Genomic DNA, 18,905 nt, shown 5'->3' with positions numbered 1-18,905 from the left:
TTAACACTGTGACCGCGGACAGGAGCTGGCGGGCTGAAGGGCGGGTCACAGCGGCCAGAGCCGGGGGAGGAGGGCTCACGGCCTCATCTGTGCTCCCCACACACGGCTTTATGTCATTTTCCACGTTCAAGATGCTACAGCCCCTGCCCTTTAGCAACAGCGACAGAATCGAAGGAAATGTTGACACAGTGTCCTCGGCTCTGCGGGAACTTGTGAGACGCAGCCAGGGGGCGAGGGTCGTTCCTGTCCTGCTTAGCGGGCATCGGAGGGTGGGCGCGGGGGGCAGGTGTTTATGAACAAGCTGCGCACTCTGAGATCTGATTTTAGCGAGGCTCACGGGAACCAGGAAGGAAACAGGCTGCCGAACGCAGCAGAAGGAGGAAGTATTAAAAAGCTATCCAGATAAGGGATTAATAACACGCACGGGCCCATAACAGATCACTTTTTTACAAAGCCTTTATTTATCAAGTATCTAAAACGCCACGTTATCACAAATATCAGTCTGCTTTGAAAAGCGATTTACAGCAGAATTCGTGACACGATGATGTACGCTTGTCCAAGGAATGCTCAGCCTGGCGCCCGGGCTGCACAGCGCAGCATCGGGGTGAGGGAGCCACGCGGCCCTCTCCGCCTGCAGAGCGGGACGCAGGGGGCACCCGCGACCTGTCAGGCCCCTCCCGTCTCCAAGGGTCCAAGGCAAGATGCGAGCTGACCCTGGAGGAGGTTGGCCCGTCTCTCCTGCGCTTCAGCCGTACTCCACGCACATGTCCTCCTGAAAGCCGGGAAGAGAAATACCAGCAGAGCCGACCTTCACTGCATTCACGTGACGGCTCTCCCACCGCAGTGAGCACACTGCCGGGGGTCCAGCTCTGAGACGGGCCGTGGAAAAGGCAAGCTGCACACGGATGCCTGTGGCAGGGCGGCCCGAAAGCGGCATTGAGATCGGCGCCAGCCAGCTACAAGCCGTTCAGGGGGCGCGTGTTAAAATAACAGAGCTTGGGGAAGTGCGCCACCGTCAGAGGCATTCGCCCGTGGAGAAAGGGGAGAAACGTGACCAAAGAGGAACGGAAGGGGCTTTGAACTGTGTCTGGATTTTTACTGAAAAAATGACTCATGCAAAAAAAAAAAAAACAAAAAAAAAACCCTTCCCTGGTGCAGCCTTCCCTGTGGATGCAACCCCATCACCAGCCTCGTGGACATCGGCCCACGGCAGACCTGCACCAAGGCTTGCACGCAGTGACACAGGAAGACGATCTTGTTCACACCTGAGCCTCACAGATGCCGCTCTGCTCACGGCCGGTGTAGGTGATTCCCACACCGTGGTGCGCTCTCTCCCAGGGGAGCAGTCTCAAACAGGGCCGTCTTTCTGGGTGCTCTGTACCGTGACCGAGCGGCTTCCAAAGCCTTGGTTTCAACGAGCTCTCCGTCGTGTTCCGGAAGACACCGGTTACTGCCCATGGTGTTCCTAAGTCTCAAGAACGAGAAATAAGGCAGGAACGTCCCTGTGGCCTTTCTCCTCCTGCGAACCTCAAAGCGCCTTCGGATAACAAGGGCCTAAGCTCTGCAGCACCTAAGCTCTGCGAGCAAACTCAACTCTGGTTTGCTGAGGCCACTGTCAGGGATGGAGGCCCCTTCTCAAATGTCCTGAGACAGCTGTCAGGGTCCTTCATCGGGACCGTTTCATAATTAGTCCATTTACCCCTCACGCTCTGGATCCCTCAGAACGAAAGAACGCCAACACACCTGAGTGTGGAGGTGGGAAGGGGGCCTGGCCCAGGCCAACAGCATTTTCCAGAAAATGTAACTCCAGAGTCAAAGCAGCTTAATGTTTGAAAAGGGAGGAGAAGGAAAGGGCCCATAACAACAACTGAAAGTAAGCGTCTCCTTGAAGAGCCGGGAGGGCGGCTCAGCCGGGACACACCTACCGCTCTGGGCGCTAGTGGCTCATCTGTCTCCCCCTTGGGGTAATATACCCCCAGTACTCGCATCTATAAGATGCATAAGTCACTGCAGACCACAGAATACCATCTACTGTCCCAATGTGTGTATTCCGAGTGGCTGATGCACCTTAAACTGTGCTGATGACCACGAGGGGGCTGCTGAAGCCCCACCTCTGGGAAGAACGAGGTGAACCTGTGTCGTGGGATTGACAGGACACTGCATGCGAGTGAGTGCATGGAAGACCCCGAGGTGTTTTAAGTTTATGTATATTTATAGAAAAGCAAAACGTGCTGGAAGAATCAAACTCTTCTTGTGGACAGCTCTAGGGAGGAGGATTGGGCCTGGAACAAAGGAAGATTCACTTGGTTTTTGCCCTTTTATACAGTTTATATTCTCTGTAGTTGATATGTATTATTTTATCCCTAAAAACTTCTTCAAAAGAAAAAACAGAAAGAAACGACATTCTCAGGCTTCATTGCTTACTAAGCTGGATAAAAGCTCCAATCTGTCTAATGCAAGTTTGTTGAATGAATTAAAAATATAGACTAGAATAAGAGAACTATCGAGTCCTGTGCTGAGCCTAAAGTAACAGCAGTTATTTCCCGGTATGACAGAAATACAGCTGCTACATCACAGTCTAAATATCTCTACTTTCCCAGAAGGAACAACAAATAAGCGATCCGGTTTAAGTACGCAAGTGGAGATCTTAGTAATTCTATGAAGAGCTGTATTTGGAAAAAGCCCAGCATTTTTAAGGCCCTGTCAAACCGTCACTGGCATGAGGAAGCATATAATATACCAATAAGCAAAAGCAGCTCACTGAGCCTGCAATTACTCAATCTGTGAAGCCCTGTCCTCCCTTCCCTACAGGACTCGCCACCGGGACAAGTAGGGGCTCCTCCTCTTAGTGTTGCCGTGGTAACTGGTTGCCTAACAAACAAGCAGGACCAGAGGGGAAATGTCGACCACGTTTCAAAAATACACCTTTAGTACTCGGATTGCTGAGCTGTCTTTTTTTGTTGTTGTCTTTAAGAAAAAAAATTTTAGCAATAATTTCTATAGAACAGGAGACAGAAAGACAACTATCTTAACAGTCATTGGTAGAAAAAATGCTCTATTCAGGGCGGCCCTAATGCTTTTGGCTCAAGAAAACACAGCGGAGTCTCGCCTACTAGCTTCTGGGGCCATAGGGAGTGTGGATGGGAGGTGGGCGGGGGCCATCCTGGGGAGGGACCCCCAGGGCTGAGTCTGTGTCCTTCTATCAGCAAGCATTCCCTACAGAGCAGCCGTCCACAGGTGTCGGTACACTTCTCCTGTGGGCAGAGCAGACTCAAACTTAGGCTTTCCTTCCCTGAGAAGCAGAACGGTTCTTGGGCGCCTTCATGCCGTCCTTAGTGGTAAGCACTGAGACACAGGTTTCTCAGTCTTCATGCAAGAGAGAGTCCACATCAAACTGGACATGGCATTTCAGTAAATGTAAACACATTCTAGTCAGTTTTCACATTATCGTCAGGGTCTACAGAAGACCCTGAATACCATTCTTCCTTTTGGAAAAAGCTCATCTGTCAATTCAATGTTTTCCTCAGGTGTGGGACTGAAGCCCCAGTTCCCACATTCCTCAAAAGAAAAAGTAGGGGCTCAGTCAGCTGTTCTCTTCATTTACAATGAAGCAACGTCTCTGGTCTTGGCGTCCTCACTCTTGGATGGAGGAGTGGCGGATGGGCCTGTGGAAATCCTCGGGGCTGCTGACGTGCTCGGGTAAGTCGTAGCCTCTCAGGAAATGTCCACTGTTTTGCTGAGCAAAATAATACAGCTGCCTGGCCAGCAGAGGCTCGACCTTTAGTGAAAGATTGAAAAGAGATGTTACTGAGCTCTTCTATCTAACGTCCTGCAATAACCCTCCATACCTAAGGATACAGTCAGGTCTAAAGCGAGGTGCTATGACTCATCGAAACACGTCACACTGGGAGCCTTCTGGAGAACTGACTTTGTGTGAGTCCTCGCATACACCAGCCTATAAACAGAATGTACTTAATTCTGGGTTTCCCTTGAAGGGGAAGGGAAAGCTGGTACCTGTAAACCAGCCGCCGCTTGAAACTTACGTTAAACTAGGACTGAATGAAGCTAATCGGATAAAACGACCAAGTTAAAGGTCAATTTAAGGTAATCGGGTAATTTAGGCCAATGGATTTATTTTTCCACATCTGCAGTTTGACAGGGATGAGGGGCTCAGTGATTTACAATTCATGGATGACCTGGTAATCTGTATATTTCTAAACCAAAGATAAAAGAAAGAAAGAAGCAAAACCAAACAACAGCAAAACTGCTACTGTGGAAAAAGAGAAGTTAACTGACCCAAGATTCCTCTAGTTTGGCTATTAGTGTGGACCACATTCACCAGAAAGTATCCAACATTCAGCTTTTCCTGAACTTGCAGCATCTAAGAGATCCGAATGCTTTCAGCCAATCGATTGTGCTAGTCACGTGAGCCTTTATGTTATTTGACATAAAATGACTTAAGCGTAACTCATCTGAGGTAACTGAAGTAAATTAAATCCATAATAAAAGGAGCAGGACTCCTGGGTGCACACGCATCCGTCCTCCGTCACCTCGGGCTCATGGTCCCAGCTGGGGCTACGTCCTCACCAAGCCAGGCCGGTGTGTCCAAGCCCTGAGACTCAGACGCAGGGGCTCACCACCGCTTTCAGAGATGTTACTCACCAGGACCGAGACTATTTAGTCCTTTGACAGTTGTTAACAAGAATCAGTTATTATATCAATAAATCTATCGATCGCTGGAGAGAATCCATGAGAAAACTCTAAAGTTTGTGGGGACTATATTTCTGTTTATTGGTTGGTTGTTTTTTGATTTTATAATCAAGAAGCAGGGGATGTGTGTTTAAGATTAGTGTTTTATTTCAGATTTCAATAAGGAACATTATTAGATGTACCACAATGTTCATTGCAGCTCTATTTACAATAGCCAGGACATGGAAGCAACCTAAATGTCCATCACCAGATGAATGGATAAGGAAGATGTGGCACATATACACAATGGAATATTACTCAGCCATAAAAAGAAACGAAATTGAGCTATTTGTAATGAGGTGGATGGACCTAGAGTCTGTCATACAGAGTGAAGTAAGTCAGAAAGAGAAAAACAAATACCTTATGCTAACACATATATATGGAATCTAAAATAAAAATGGTGCTGATGCACCTAGGGGCAGGATGGGAATAAAGATGCAGACCTACTAGAGAATGGACTTGAGGACACGGGGAGGGGGAAGGGTAAGTGGGACGAAGTGAGAGAGTGGCATGGACATACATACACTACCAAATGTAAAATAGATAGCTAGTGGGAAGCAGCCGCATAGCACAGGGAGATCAGCTCGGTGCTTTGTGACCGCCTGGAGGGGTGGGATAGGGAGGGTGGGAGGGAGACGCAAGAGGGAGGGGATATGGAGATATATGTATATGTATAGCTGATTCACTTTGTTATACAGCAGAAACTAACACACCATTGTAAAGCAATTATACTCCAATAAAGGTGTTTAAAAAAAATAAAATAAAATCTGACTTGAATTCTGTTATTATTTGATGTAACTTTTTACCTGTTGCTGCCCATTACCTGGGCCCATTAATAACCCTTGCAGGTATGTAGCAATACAGAGTCTTCAAATTCAAAAATCTTAAGTATTCAAAACTCTGTTTTCTGTGGCAAATTAATGCTACATGTTATCTATCTAACCCTTTTTCTTTCCTTTTCTGTGAAAGATGTTTACTTTGCACAGGTGAATGCATCTTAAGCTCTGCTGGAGAACATGACCGTGGCCTGAGCGACTTGACGTCCTTGAGAGATTTCACGCCTCCAAATAGCACATGGCCCTTGGTTTCCAAAAATTAAATAGTTTCTAAAAATGCAGAGATAAAAGAGGATTTGGGGGGACATTAGGAGGGGGCCTACAAAATACTCAAGTCAGTGGACAGCTTCCCACTTGGGAAAAACTTTCCCTTCAAGTGAAGATCAGCTGGTTGGCATTTTAAAAGCAATATTAAACGTGAAGAATTTTAAAGGGCAACTTTTAGCATCATCCTTTTAAAACCCTGTAAAATGGGAATATGACAATTTCCTTGAAAAATAAAAAAGATGGGATGGGTGCCGCCCAGGGCTGGAGGTCACCCCCAGCGGTGATGAGCACATGTCCAGGGCTGGGAGGCACGTGGTCCTTGGGCTGCACCCCTGCACCACTCACTGGACACCTTCCCTCCCTCCATCCCCTCTGCCCAGGTCCCTGGACACTTACTTCTCATCTGAACTCCTCTAAATGGGGCCCTGTCCCTGACGAGGGTCAGGGAAACTCAAACACCCGAAGGTGACTGGACACTCACGTGAGCAGTGATGAGCTTCCGTTGCCTCTGGGGATCTGGAAACTCTTCCCCGAAGCACAGCGTCACCTGGAACCTTGGCAGAGGCCGGCCATGGTGAGCAAAGGCTTGGAGCTCTGCAGAGAGCACAAGAGAAACCACTCAGAAAGCCAGCCGAGCGCTGGACGCAGGCTGGGGAGGGAGCCCACGCTGACCTGGAGGCCAGAGCAGGGGGGACAGTGGGAGCAGACGCAGGAGTGCGCACGCCCATTCACGCGGGTCTCTCCCACGGCCCCGCCTTCACTTCAAGGGGGCCACGCACCTTGCTCTGCAGCCTTGGACCCAGAGGAGGCGAGGGCAGCAGGAATGGGTGAAGGAGGAAAAGGAAATGGAGCCAAAAGAGTCCCTCACACACGGAGAAAATGTGCTTTAAAATCAGACTTTTCTGACTTGAGCCAGGATGACTTAGAAACCTCATCTCAGAGCTGCCGAGCCCTCAAACCCGCGGTCCACGTGACTCGGGCACCGCAGAATCTGGGAGGCTGAGCCCATCAGGGGCAGCCGTGGGTTTGAGAAGGGAGGGCGACGCTGGATGAAGCGCCGGGCCCACCTTTGTGGATGCGTGTCCCGAAGGCGCCTGCGTTCACCCTGACGGGACGCTGTCCCTGCCCACCCTCAGGCCTCCGGCTGTCCTGCTTGTCCTCTAGGGTCTCCTGCTTGTCCTCAGGTCCCCAGAAGAAGTGCGCTCACGCAGGCGCTAGCCCGTCTGCAGAGCTGCGGCTGCCGCCTTATCAGACGTGAGCCGCTGCACGGCGGGGCTGTCCCCAGCAGCCTGCGGGGCCTGAATGGGTGGTTCTCAAAGATTTCCACTGTTCTCTTCAACCGAAGAAAAGTTTCTAGCTCACTCACTGGACCATTTGACTTCCTGCTTTTTTCTCTTCCAGAATTCAAATCAAACCTAACCGACTTCGGCAGAACGTGTGCAAAGCTTCCACAGTGCGAGGTGGGAGGTGACACCCACGCCTGTCGCGTTGGCACAGTTCTCTGAAAAAGTCGGCCGAGTTGCCTGGTAGCTCGAGAATGTTCGCGGGAATCCGCGACTGTGGGGCTGGTCTGCACAGCTGCAGCTCTTTAGTTCACAGTTTCCTCCTTGAGCCTCAGTAAACACTTCAAGATAAGAGGTTGCCCTGGGCACAGAGGAAGCCGCCAAGCCAGAGCAGCTCCTGGTCGCAAGCATGAGCGAGCACACCGCCCCCGGAGGCCGACTGCCGGCGTCCCACCTGCCAGAGAAGCGGGCCTCTTCCCTGGATGAAGCCCCCGGCCCAGCATGTCTTCTGCTTCCAAGACCCACGGCCTCGGAGGAGATCCAAAGGCAGGGCTCTTTCAGACCCCAGAGGTGCGGCCCTCGGCCCCTCCTCGGAGCCCCCCTCGGTCCACACGCTGGGCCCCAGGATGGACAGAACAGTCCGCTCGGAGGCAGCTCGCGGCTTGGGTCGGGGGGGGGGGGGCGCTGCCTGGAGACCAGAGCCTCGGCTCTCCCTCTTCCTCCCGTTTTGCCTCTGGGGGAGGGTGAGTCATCCAGGGACATGTTTGTTTGGGGCAGCAAGAGAATTTGGAGGAGCCTGAGCAAATGTGGGCCACTTGAGCCCCAAAGGCTGAGCGAGTGTCTGGTGGTGGAGCTCACAGGCGCTCTGTGCTTCACGTGAACTGAATCACGAAGCAGCTTCAGGGAAAGGAGGGGCCCGTGACAGCCCAAAGACACAGGGTGTTTCTGAGGACGCGCCTGTATGAGAAGAGTTAAGAATGAGGTTGAGGAAGGACGGGCAGTAGCCAGCAGGGCAACCGCTTCTCCGTCCAGAAGCAGCACTGTGAATGGGGACAGCTAAGTGGAAACTCCGGACCACCTTCCACCAGAAGGTGGCCGAAGGCCTCACAAAAGCCGGCCCAGGGCTGACTGAATTGTCATGAAATCAAAACTGGGAAAACAAAACCCACTGGTTCTGGAAAATGTGATTTGAAACCTAGAAACAACTCAAAGCCGTCTCATAATTTCCCCTCTGCAAAATCAGTTCAACACGCTCGCCGTGGTCCCAGCTGCTGGAAAGCATCTGCTCGGGGTTGATACGTCTCAGAACCACGGACGCTCACAGTGTACTTATAACCCTATGATTTTTCTAGGACCCTTAAAAGAGCTGGAACACCAACAGGTGTGCTTGCTGAGAACACACTGGCCGGTGAAGTATGAAGCTTGTTAGTTGGTGAGTATTGGATGAATCCCGGCGTTTCAAGACCTCAGCCTGAACCACAGCCCCCGACGATCCCCCTCCACAGCCCTTCTGATGGGGTGGCAGGCGGACCAACAGGAGACCTACTCTGGCATCGGGCCCCGCGGGCTCAGGGCCTCACAGAAGGAAGACCTGCTGGGAGTGGCCTGCGGCCTTCACCCCCTGTGGCAGGCGTGCCGTCTCCAGCTCCGTCCTCCCCAAGCCTCACAGGTAGGGCCCATTCCGGCACACACGCGCCCGCTCACCTGATAAGAACTGCTGCGTGTCAAAGAGCTTGCAGGCCTGGTCCCTCTCCAGCTTGTTGGGCCGGTCGCTGCACAGCGCCAGGGGCCCGTCCCAGTAGACCCTGCTCTGACACAGCCTCCTGGCGTAAAGCCCGTCGGGGGCCATCCAGAGCACCACGCCCCTTTCCAGGTGGCTCAGCAGCTTCTCGATGTTCTTCCTCTGGCCGTTGTCCTCCGGGTAGGGAAAGAGGACCTGGTCCAGGCTGCTGGCGTCATAGGTGTGGGCGTGGGAGAGCCGGCAGCCTTCGGGGCTGGATGTGGTCAGCTCTTTCACCAGGACTTCCCGGTAGTACAGGCAGATGTGGAGCCGGCAGTCTGCAAACACAGGCCCGTCGGGGTCAGTGCTAAGGAGTCAAGGTGCTGGTGCCCCCCAGGATGCCAAATGACTGCCCAGAGCAAAGTGTCCTTGGTGGGACGCTCGTAAGAAGGGGCCTGGGGGACGGACGCTGCAAGGCCTTACGTCCCTCCCGGAGACTCACCCCGTGGCGGAGAAGCCCTGTACGAGTCTGGGTAATGTCCTCTAGCTCAGCATTTTCCAAATGTATGGGACATGGATTTTTTTGGGGGGCAGAGCATAGGGGTGGTGATGGCAACACTTAGGTCTAATACAGCGAGTCGTGTGCCGCCGAACAGAAGTTCATTTTAAGCACAGCGATCGGTTTGGAGTTTGGAAGAAGTAAACCCTAAGTTTAAATAATTTCTACCAGCAAAAAGAGTACAATGGTGTTTCAGGAAAAAGAAGCAAATATGTCCACATATCCAAAACTACCCTAAAATATCAATATGATACCGGTTACACTAAAAAAATTATACACATCCAAGTACGCATTGAAGTTCTGGGAAGCATAAGCCTTGACAGTGGTGATCTCTGGGTGGTGGGACTATGACGTTTCTATTTTCCATTTTTTGCTTTTCTGATTTCTAAATTATTTTTCCACTGTATATGTACCACTTGTATAATAAAATTACCTCGTGAGGGAAACGTCCCAAGCGTAAAGTCCGCTGAGACCCACTTCGCTTTGTGTTTGAGTCTGAGGCTGGCTCTAGAACTGTGCTTCTCAAACACTAAACGAGATGAACTCATTTTTGAAACTTTGCTGATTTTAGAACCTTCTTTAAAATGCGACCCATGGGCTGAAAGGACCAGGCCAGGTTTGCCAAGGGCCACTGACCTGGAGTGCCAAAGGGCTTCCCGAGAGGCAACAGCTCCCACAGTAACTGCGGGGTTCAAACCTGAGCGGGTGGCAGTCCTCTGATCAACGGGCCAGGCTGCTAACTAGTCTGTACTGCGCACACCCAGAGAAACCCACAAAAGCCTCTCATCCCTCAAGGGCAGGTTTTGAGACTCAAACAACCCACATCACTGCCTCAAGCCTCCTCTGTGACTCCTGCCGCTGTGAACCCCGAGGAGTGGGTGTCGGCCACTCGAGGTTTCATTTCACTGAACGTCATCAGAAATCACGAGGTCATGGGGATATAAATAGCTGTTTATTTCCTACTCTTCAGGCACCCACACAAGTCTTATGTGCTCAAGAAAAGGGTTTGAAAGTTCCTAAAAACAAACAGGCCTTTCTGTTCAGAAACCTCTCCTCCCTCCACTGTCCAGGAGCAACTAAGAAGAAAGGCAGCAGGCTTCCCTCAGAGTCTCAGAACCAAAAGGAGCCTAAGGGTGGGCAGCTCCCCTGGGTGCAAGGCTGGTGGGCCAGCTCCCCTGGGTGCAAGGCTGGTGGGCCAGCTCCCCTGGGTGCAAGGCCGGTGGGCCAGCTCCCCTGGGTGCAAGGCCGGTGGGCCAGCTCCCCTGGGTGCAAGGAAGGGCCCCAGCTCTCCTCTCCTGAAACCTTGAGAATTCAGCTTGTTTTCTGTCGCTCATTTTCAAAGAGGCCAGGGGGCAAGGTGAGAATTCTGAAGCTTAAGCTTTCCATTTTCAATATATGCAAATCTCATTTTAAAACAGTCAAAACATTATCTAAAAAGTAAATATACGTACACTACACGTGCTCAGTAAACCTCAGGTATCTTCCTTAAAACAGGAGAGACCGCTGAGGTATGGGGATTCCTTTAGAGAGAGACTCTAAAAGCCAGATCTGATCTGTATTTGTTTGCAAGACACACGATGCAAGATGCTCCTCACCGAGGCACCAAGCGTGCCGAGGACGGAGAACCCAGAGCTCGCGTCCCGGGAAACCGACGGGGCCACTGTTTGTTTGTGGCTAAGCCTGCGGGGAGGATGAGCTTTCCAAAAACGAGCAGCCCCTGCGCTGTTGCAAGAAGCTGCACTGCGTCATGGGGGTGCTGGCTGTAGGGAGACCCTCGGTAAACGGAACTGGAGGGTCCGCACATTCCTGGACAGTCAGACGCCAGTGCAGAGCTTAGAATGACTCAGTTCAGACCAGCCTGCTGAAGTGGATCAGGGTCCGAAGCCGGCCTCTCGGTGCTAACTGTGCTAACCTCGTTCTCCCAGCTGGGAGTCAGAGGCGTCCACCCGCTCCAGGCCCCAGCTGAGCTCACCAACCCCACGAATCCACCCAAAGGTGAGGGGACCCTCACAGACGCCGCCTCCAGGGAGCCCCACTCACCTGAGAGGGCCAAGGCTTCGGCAGACCTTATGCTTGGCTCTATGGGGATCCCGGGGGCCTGGGACTCGGGCGGGGCACAAGCATAAAAGGTTCCTGTCACCTGGCAACCTGCATTTGCAAATAAAAATCAGATGCGGCCTAGACAGAGCCCCTCGGAGGCAGAGGGAGCGGAGGCGGCTCCCTGAGGGGGGCCCGCCGGTCCCCGGGGGTGCACCAGCCCGGTGGGGGAGGGCCTGGGCCCTCGAGAGGCAAGGAGGCCGAGGTCCAGTAGGGAAAACCAAGGCTGAAGGAGGGAGGAGGCTTTTCACAGCTGGAGGGAAACTGGAGTCGCCCTCTGTCATTTTCTTCCTCCCTCCCTCCCTCCCTCCCTTCCTTCCTTCCTTCCTTTGTTAGTTAACACCTCCGCGCCTCACCTCATTACCTGTGTGTGTGCGCGTGTGTGTGTGTGTGTGTGCGCGCGCTGAGAACATTTCAGACCCACTTTCCTAGCAACTTTCAATACAGCAGAGCATCGCTAACTGCTCGCCAGGCTGAAGCCACAGAACGTATTCATCTCCTAACTGAAGTTTGTGCCGTTTGACCAACATTCCTCCGTCACTGATACGCAGGGTAACTGAGGCGTGATTCACCCGTTCACACAGCAAGTTCGCGGCAGAGCTGTGAGCCCAGGTCTCTCTACATGAGATCTGACGCCCAACAGCCGGATCAAAACCCTGCCCGTGGCTTTGTCCGCATTCCCTTCGCCGCTGCTTCTGGAACCAGGAGGGGCTGAGCCACGTTCCTGCCGGCACAGCTGCCGTGTTAAATGTCAGCAGAGAAAGAGTATGTGGTGGAACCTCGTTGTGCTGGGGTGTCATCTAATGTCACTTATGCTTCAAGATATGTCCACCAGTCTACCCTCTCAGAGCTCTAGGCGTTGCCTCTTCACCAGGGTCACTAGTTCAGCAGAGCTCATGCCCCGGACCCGGGTCTGAATTCCAGAAACCCGTCCAATGTCAGCTGATTCCCTCACTACAGTACGGAAAACAAACCTTCACTGCAACTCACTCTTGAGAAGCTAATAAAACCAAATTCTCAGCTTTTTTGTAAGCATGCCACTCGATACAAATCCTAAGTAATGGCATGTGCATCTTCAATCCCACACGCCAAGAGTGACCCGGACCTGGCTGGAAAAATACTCCTAGAACCATCTGTGTGTTGACTGATCTCAGGATTTCTATTTCAATAACAGCTCAGAAGTCCTGCAAGCTTGTGCTTGGCTGCACGAACGTTCTGTGTGAGATCTTCTCTGCACTTAGCCAATCAGTGCTTTCGCTGAGAGATCTCATCCTCGTGTCTGGGGAAGGCCTCCGGGGGGAACCGCATCTAATCTGGTCCAGCACCAACACCAACCGGGCACACTTTTGTGGAGACCTTTTCTGTTTTCTTCATAGTATTTATTCATCCCCTTCTTACTGTCACCTCTAATCCCAGTGACAACTGCCGTGGGCACACCACTGCCTGAGAGAAATCCACCAGCGTGATAATCTCCTGGTGTCCCTGTGGAGGGGTGCCTGGGCTCAGCTGCAGGACGCTGACTTCACAGAAGTGTAGGCAGAGACAGTCAGCGTTAAGGGACAGTCTAGTCTTCTCTGGGAAGACTGACAAAACCGACTACTTTTTGCCCAAGGTTAAAACATAAACTTTAAGATTATTCAGGAAGGAAGAAACATGTTAACTTACTAAGTAGCTAATTTAAAACATATAGCCAACCAGTCTGAAACCTGACACCCCGTCCTGCGTGGCCTGGCTCCGGAGCTGGGAGACCTGGAGTTGAACCCAGCCCTCACTCTCACCGAGTAGCTTCGGGCACGTTGCTTGCATTCTGGGAGCGAATCCCTATACAAAACAGGGCAGTTTTCAGGGGCCTGGCGAGATCCCTGCAATGCTTAAAGAAGGTTCCACGAGGCAGCCCGAGCCTGGGTCCTGGCACACAGCAGACCAGGCGTCAGTGAACCTTGGTGTCCTCCTCTGGGGGCCTTTTTCCTCCTTCACCGCAGGCGGGGCCTTTCCTAGCGGCTCGGAGGAGGTGAGAGCCGTGGGACGGCACAGAGGACAGACCAGGCGGGGCCAGGCCCTCTGGCCACAGGAACTGCCCCAGCTCCCTCCTTACCGTTTTCACAGGCTGGGCCTTGCCAGTGGTGGCTGCGAGGCCCGAAGGTCACAGGACACTGGTACGGAGTCTCCGGGTGGGGCTGATCAGGGACGAACTCTCTCCAGCCTCGGTCGTGGGGCGGAATCATGTAGGTGTGAGCCTGCTGGAGGGGCCAGAGGGGAGCTGGGGGGAGAGTGACCAGCCCGAGGATGGCCTCGGGGAGCCCCCAGACTCCTCGGGAGCTCCCTTATCTTCCAAAGAGGCTTGGTGGAAACCCGCCATGAAGAAGCAAAAGGCACAATGGAGACAGTGTTGTAAAGTGATGACCTATGTGAGGCTTCGTCATATGGGTAAACCTGGCACCAAAGTACCGCAGGGAATTGTGCCTTCCTTTACCAGCAAAGTGAATAGAACAGAGCTGTGATTCACATCAGAAGCGTCTGCAGGGATCAGCTGCCCTGCGGTTTCACATGATAAAGCCCTGCTCCCAAAATCTTGGACTCTAAGGTCGGTTCCCAGATTTCAGAGTCGAACCGACAGGCAGACACACCCACCTCCCCTCCCTAACTTCCGACCAGCAACACCAGGTGGGAACTGAGCCGTTCATCCAGTGACCCGGGATTTGGCTTGGCAGACTGACAAACAGCAGAAACGGAGTTCTGCTGCTTTGCTTGCAGGTCTCTGCCGGGGCCTCCCCTCCTGGAAGCCCTGCCCCCCCGTACCTGGGCTGGGAGTGAGCAGTAAGGGGCCGGCATGCTGTACGGGCGGCTCATGGGCACCTGTGGCTCCTCCAGGGTCAGCTGCTTCGCTCCTGAGTGTTTGGGCCAAAGGGAGACGCACAGTGTTGAAAACGGGAACTGGAAGGGCTTAGAAAAATACCTGAGAGTTTAATTCCTAGAATGCAGAACACAGTACTGACAAGTAAGGCGTTTTTCTACAGTTTCCTTGGGCAATTGTTTATCCAGGCCATTAAACTGGTTCCCACAAGGTCCAATGTATGTATGGAGCATAGGAGAGAAACAGACAGTGCGTGGCGGGCCTTGTGGCCTCGAGGGCTCCCCAGCGAGATGCGCGGCTAGTGAGGCCACCTAGCGGTTTGTTTAAATTGCAGGCTCCCGGGCTCTACTCTGACACACAGGTCAGGGCCTTGGCAAGTGGGAATGTGAATTTGAATAGCGCCCAGCTGACCGTGACACGCTAAGATTACTGTGAGTGGCAACAACACTCGGGGCTTGAACGCTTCCCTTCTTCAAAATGGCTGACCACGAGAGACTGATGGACGAGTAAAGCTTCAAGCAGCTTTTCCATTTTTGCCTTGGGAACCTGGCCCGCATCGTAGTGGAACTACTGCAAAGCACACACCCATGCACGCACACAGGTAGAGACCTGGAGTCTGAGGACTTATTCTGCGCTAACCCCACGAGAATTTCAATTTATGACCCGAGAACTTGGGCAAGTCGCCTGCTGGGCGTGACTGGGCGGCTGAGGCAGGCAGGCTATAAGAAGCAGCAGGCAGAGAAAGGGACCCTCACAGTGAAAGTGAGGCGTTGAAGTGCCCGGCGGCCCGACCCAGGAAGCCCACCTTTCTTGGCGCCCTCAGGCACGATCCTGTACACCTTGTAGGGCTCAGAGATGTCCAGCTGGCTGCGCTCCACCAGTTCCTCGAAGTCGTTGCTCTTGTTCAGAGCGCATCGCAGACGTGTCTTCCAAGTAGGAGGGTCCGGCTTGTCGATGCCTTCCCGAAACTTTCCTTTAAATAGCGCCCAAGCCTGGTGGGAAGGAAGAGGGGAAAAAGTTAAAATCCAGGTCTTTCCAAAGAGAATCTGGGAATTGCATTTGTAAAGGAAAGAATTGTGTCAGGGGCTTCAGGTTCACACTGTTGCCCAAAACGTGGGACAGAAAGACAGCAGGTGTTTGTAAAAGGCGGGTGAGATTGGAGGACCCCTGGAAGGGCTCCACCCACAGGGTCTGGCGTGAGTTGGCTGGGAAGCAGGGACAGAGCTGTGGGGTGAGGGCCCACCCATACAGCACCTCTGGACGTCAGAGGATCTGAGGTATTCTGCACGCCAGTTCCCTGAGGAAGTCCCCTTCGCCTGCTCTGCCCACTGGTGGTAGGGCTGGGCCCTAATGCGCAGGTCGCTGGGTAAACTGCCCAAGGGGGAAACAGTCAGGACAGCGACGCACACACAGAGGACAAGAGAGAAACCCCCAGACAGACCCTGAGAGGGACAGAGGGGAGAAAGCGGAAGGGAGAGAAACACAAAGGCGATGGGGACGGGAGAGAGACCAGCACAGAACTTTCCAGAGAGACTTGGAAAGAGGGAGTCAGACAGAGACAGTGAGACATTGGGAGACACACAGATGGAAGGACCAGAGAGGAGAGAGAGGTAGGAGAGTGAAGGCCGGAGACAGAGAGTGAGAAGACGAAAAAATATTCAGGGAGAGACGGGAGAGAACAGACGCAGAGGAGCAGAGACCAGACAGTGAGGGGCACAGCCCAGCACACCCACCGGCGTTCACAGAAGGGGAGCCTGAAACACAGACGCGTGTGGACCAAGGGAGGCGAAGAGGGATCCAGAGGTTCACAAAGAGGCTCCGGCGGAAACAGCGGTGCGGCCCGGGACCGCCCCTCTCCCTGGTGGGCGAGCCTCCGTGGTCTGACCCTCGGGGTCTGCGCGCCCCACACGCTCTGACTTGGGACCCGGTCCTCCCTCTGCGAGTCACTAGAGAAGCTGAACCCTCTCCTTCTCCCAGGGCTTGGGGCGCTGGCCAGCCGGCGCTCCGGGGCGCCCGCGCGTCCCTCCCCGCTGAGAACCGCCGGTCTGCCGGCTGCGCACTGGGCCCGCGGAGCCCGGGTCAGGTCGGGACGCGCGGGCCGCTGCCCCCCCACCCCCCCAAGCCGCGCCCCAGGCACCTTGAAGAGCGCGGCGTCCTCCTCGCGGTTGTAGTCCTGCTTGCCCGCGTGCTTCCAGGGGATGCGGAAGATGCTCTTCTCCTCGTTCTCCCACACTAGCCCCGGGTACTTGCCGCTGTCGATCTGGTCGATCAGCCACTGGCGGAGCTTCCCGTTGCCGCAGCTCACGGAGCTCATGCCGAACTCGCCGCCTCGGCTGCTGCCCTCCAGGTTCATGTCCAGCGCGCCGGCACAGTCCCCTCGCGCGCCCAAGATCCGCTCCTGCGCCCGCTCTGCGCTGCGGGGGAGAGGAGGGCCGCCCTCCGGTAATGACCACGAGGCCCCGGAGTCTCCGAGGCGGCAAGGCGCGCGCTACCGAGTCGGGGGCGGCTAAGGTCCCAAGAGAAGGCACCTTTCAGCCGGCCCGGCTGGTGCTCTGGGCGCGTGCCGTCCTGCCGCCTCCCCGGAGGCCGTCCTCCCACCCCACCTTCCGGACTCTCCATTCTTGTCACGCCCCGCAGCCCGCGCGCTGCCCAGACTTGCGGCTCTGGCCTTCGCGCACCCACCGACCCCCTCCCAATCCCACCGCCACCGCGCGTGACACTCTGCGCACTCGTAGTTGCTGCTCCCCTGCCCGGGCCCGAGCCGAGGCCAGTCCATTTCCCGCGCCACTGTCAGTTTCCACTGGTGCCCTCTCCCAAGTTCCCACTCCCTTGGTGGCCCGGCGTGTCTCGCACGCGGGCTCCCCTTCGGGCCGGCGTTCCAGGCGCGCGGCGCCCGCAGCTCCCCCCGCGGCCTTCGCCGGGACCCGCACTCTCTGCCCCAGCACACTCTTTTGCCCCTGAGCCCCGGCAGCTGGCGACCATCAGGTGGGCCCCGCGAGCCCCAAGAGGCAGAGAGCGAGCCAGCCTTAGCGAGCCGCGCAGCCTCGTAGCGGGGGATCCCCGAGCGCCGAGCGTCAGCTGGAGCCGGAGGCCGGCCGGGGAGAGCGGAGGCGGGGAAGGTGCCGGGTAGGGCGAGGGGTCGCGGAGCGCGGGGCCCGGAGCTGCCGAAATTCGGAGCGCCTCTCTTCCACCACCAGCCGGGAAGCCAGAGCCTGAGGCCGAGGTGAGTTTGAGCCCCTCAAGGAGGAGTAGGGGAAGCAGCCCCGGGGCGGGGGGACCGTCCCCCGCGGTTAAGCCTGCCGCCCGCTGTGGGTTCCTTCGACGGCCCCACCTCGGCCACGCCTGGGCCCCGACGAGCTCGTTATCCGACCCGGTCCACAGCGTGGCCTCCCCGGGCCCGGGCTGGGCCGACCCGTGCGCGCCGGGGCCGCGGGAGCGCCCGGCCAAGAGCGGATGGAACGGGCGTCGGGGCGACCTCGAGGGGCGTGCTCCCCGCTGGCGACGACGCTGGGGCCCCTGCGCTGCCCTCGAGATGGACCCCGAGACCTCTGGCCTCGCGGCAGGTTCGCTGTGGTGCCCGCCTCGCAGCCGTGCTCCTTCCCGACCCAAGTCTTACCTTGTCCCCGACGCGGAGCTGAGGGCGGCGGTGAGTCCCAAGTTCAAGCAGTGAAACTAAGCCTCCGAAGTGCGAAAGAGGAACTTTATAAAGCTTAAAAGCCCCGCTTGGGGCGGGGCCTGGGGCGGGGCGGGGCGAGCCGGGGGCGCCTCCTGGCGGGACTGGGGGGCTGCGGGCGCAAAGCTGGGCGCGCGGGGCCGCGCTGGGGACGCACCTCGAGTCGGGCGCACGGGAACCTCAGTTGGGCGGTTTCCTGCCAAGGGCAAGGCGCGAATGGGGACTTGGCCTGCGCGCAGGGACTGCGGGAGGCCCGCCGGTAACTAACGAAAGTCGCTACAGCGGCGCTGTAAGAGCGGGTAGCAGGGCCTGTGCAGGAGCGGCAGTCCGGCGCGAAGGGGGCTTGGCGTAACCAAAGACGGAGGACTGTCCACATCGAAGACCTGCGGGTAGCTGGGGGCCACCCTTGGCTCGGCCGCTGTCACCGAGAGCCCCGCCCCTCCGCGGTGTTTAGAGAACGTCACACTCATTGAAAAGAAAAAAGGAAATGTCCCAGATCCTTGAGCTATGAACTGCGGCTCACCCACTGCCCGCATGTTTGAAACGCTCACATACGCGTGCGTCTCTTAAACGGGTGAATTGCAGTGACTCAGACTGCACAGCCTCCGACGTTTTGATTACGGCCACAGGAGAGAACGGGAAGGGTCCCCGAGCATCCAAGTGCCTAACTGCTCTGGGCTTCACAGTGACGTAGTTTTAAGCTCAACCTGGTAAGAAACAATTTACAAGTGGGGTTTTAAATGTCCAGAATAGGAACAATATTTAAGCGGAGTGATTTTACTTCATTTTCCAGGATCTCCTTAATATCGAAATAAACTCCCTGAGCACCTGCCCACTAAACTCCCCCAGAGCATCTTGGGTGCTTCA

At 55.0% G+C, this 18,905-nt stretch overlaps 1 protein-coding gene across 2 annotated transcripts; it reads right to left on the bottom strand.

Annotated features, from left to right (window-relative positions):
• Nucleotides 1-438: 438 nt before the first annotated feature.
• IRF4 (interferon regulatory factor 4) lies at nucleotides 439-18,024 on the bottom strand. 2 transcript variants are annotated; one of them, XM_067751829.1, is made up of 9 exons: nucleotides 17,982-18,024; nucleotides 16,503-16,779; nucleotides 15,171-15,357; nucleotides 14,311-14,399; nucleotides 13,607-13,751; nucleotides 11,455-11,562; nucleotides 8,840-9,193; nucleotides 6,334-6,446; nucleotides 439-3,778 (listed from the first exon to the last, which is right to left on the bottom strand). In XM_067751829.1, the coding sequence occupies exons 2-9, from the start codon at nucleotides 16,716-16,718 to the stop codon at nucleotides 3,635-3,637; spliced, it is 1,356 nt and encodes a 451-aa protein (XP_067607930.1). In that variant the 5' UTR covers nucleotides 16,719-16,779; nucleotides 17,982-18,024; the 3' UTR covers nucleotides 439-3,634. The 2 variants fall into 2 exon arrangements, with proteins under 2 accessions (XP_067607930.1, XP_067607931.1); XM_067751830.1 differs by lacking the exon at nucleotides 17,982-18,024 and having other exon boundaries at nucleotides 13,607-13,748; nucleotides 16,503-16,983.
• Nucleotides 18,025-18,905: the final 881 nt, after the last annotated feature.

This window comes from Pseudorca crassidens, chromosome 10, assembly GCF_039906515.1.
Source record: "Pseudorca crassidens isolate mPseCra1 chromosome 10, mPseCra1.hap1, whole genome shotgun sequence".
NCBI lineage: Eukaryota > Metazoa > Chordata > Mammalia > Artiodactyla > Delphinidae > Pseudorca > Pseudorca crassidens.
This window is presented reverse-complemented; position numbering and strand designations above follow the sequence as displayed.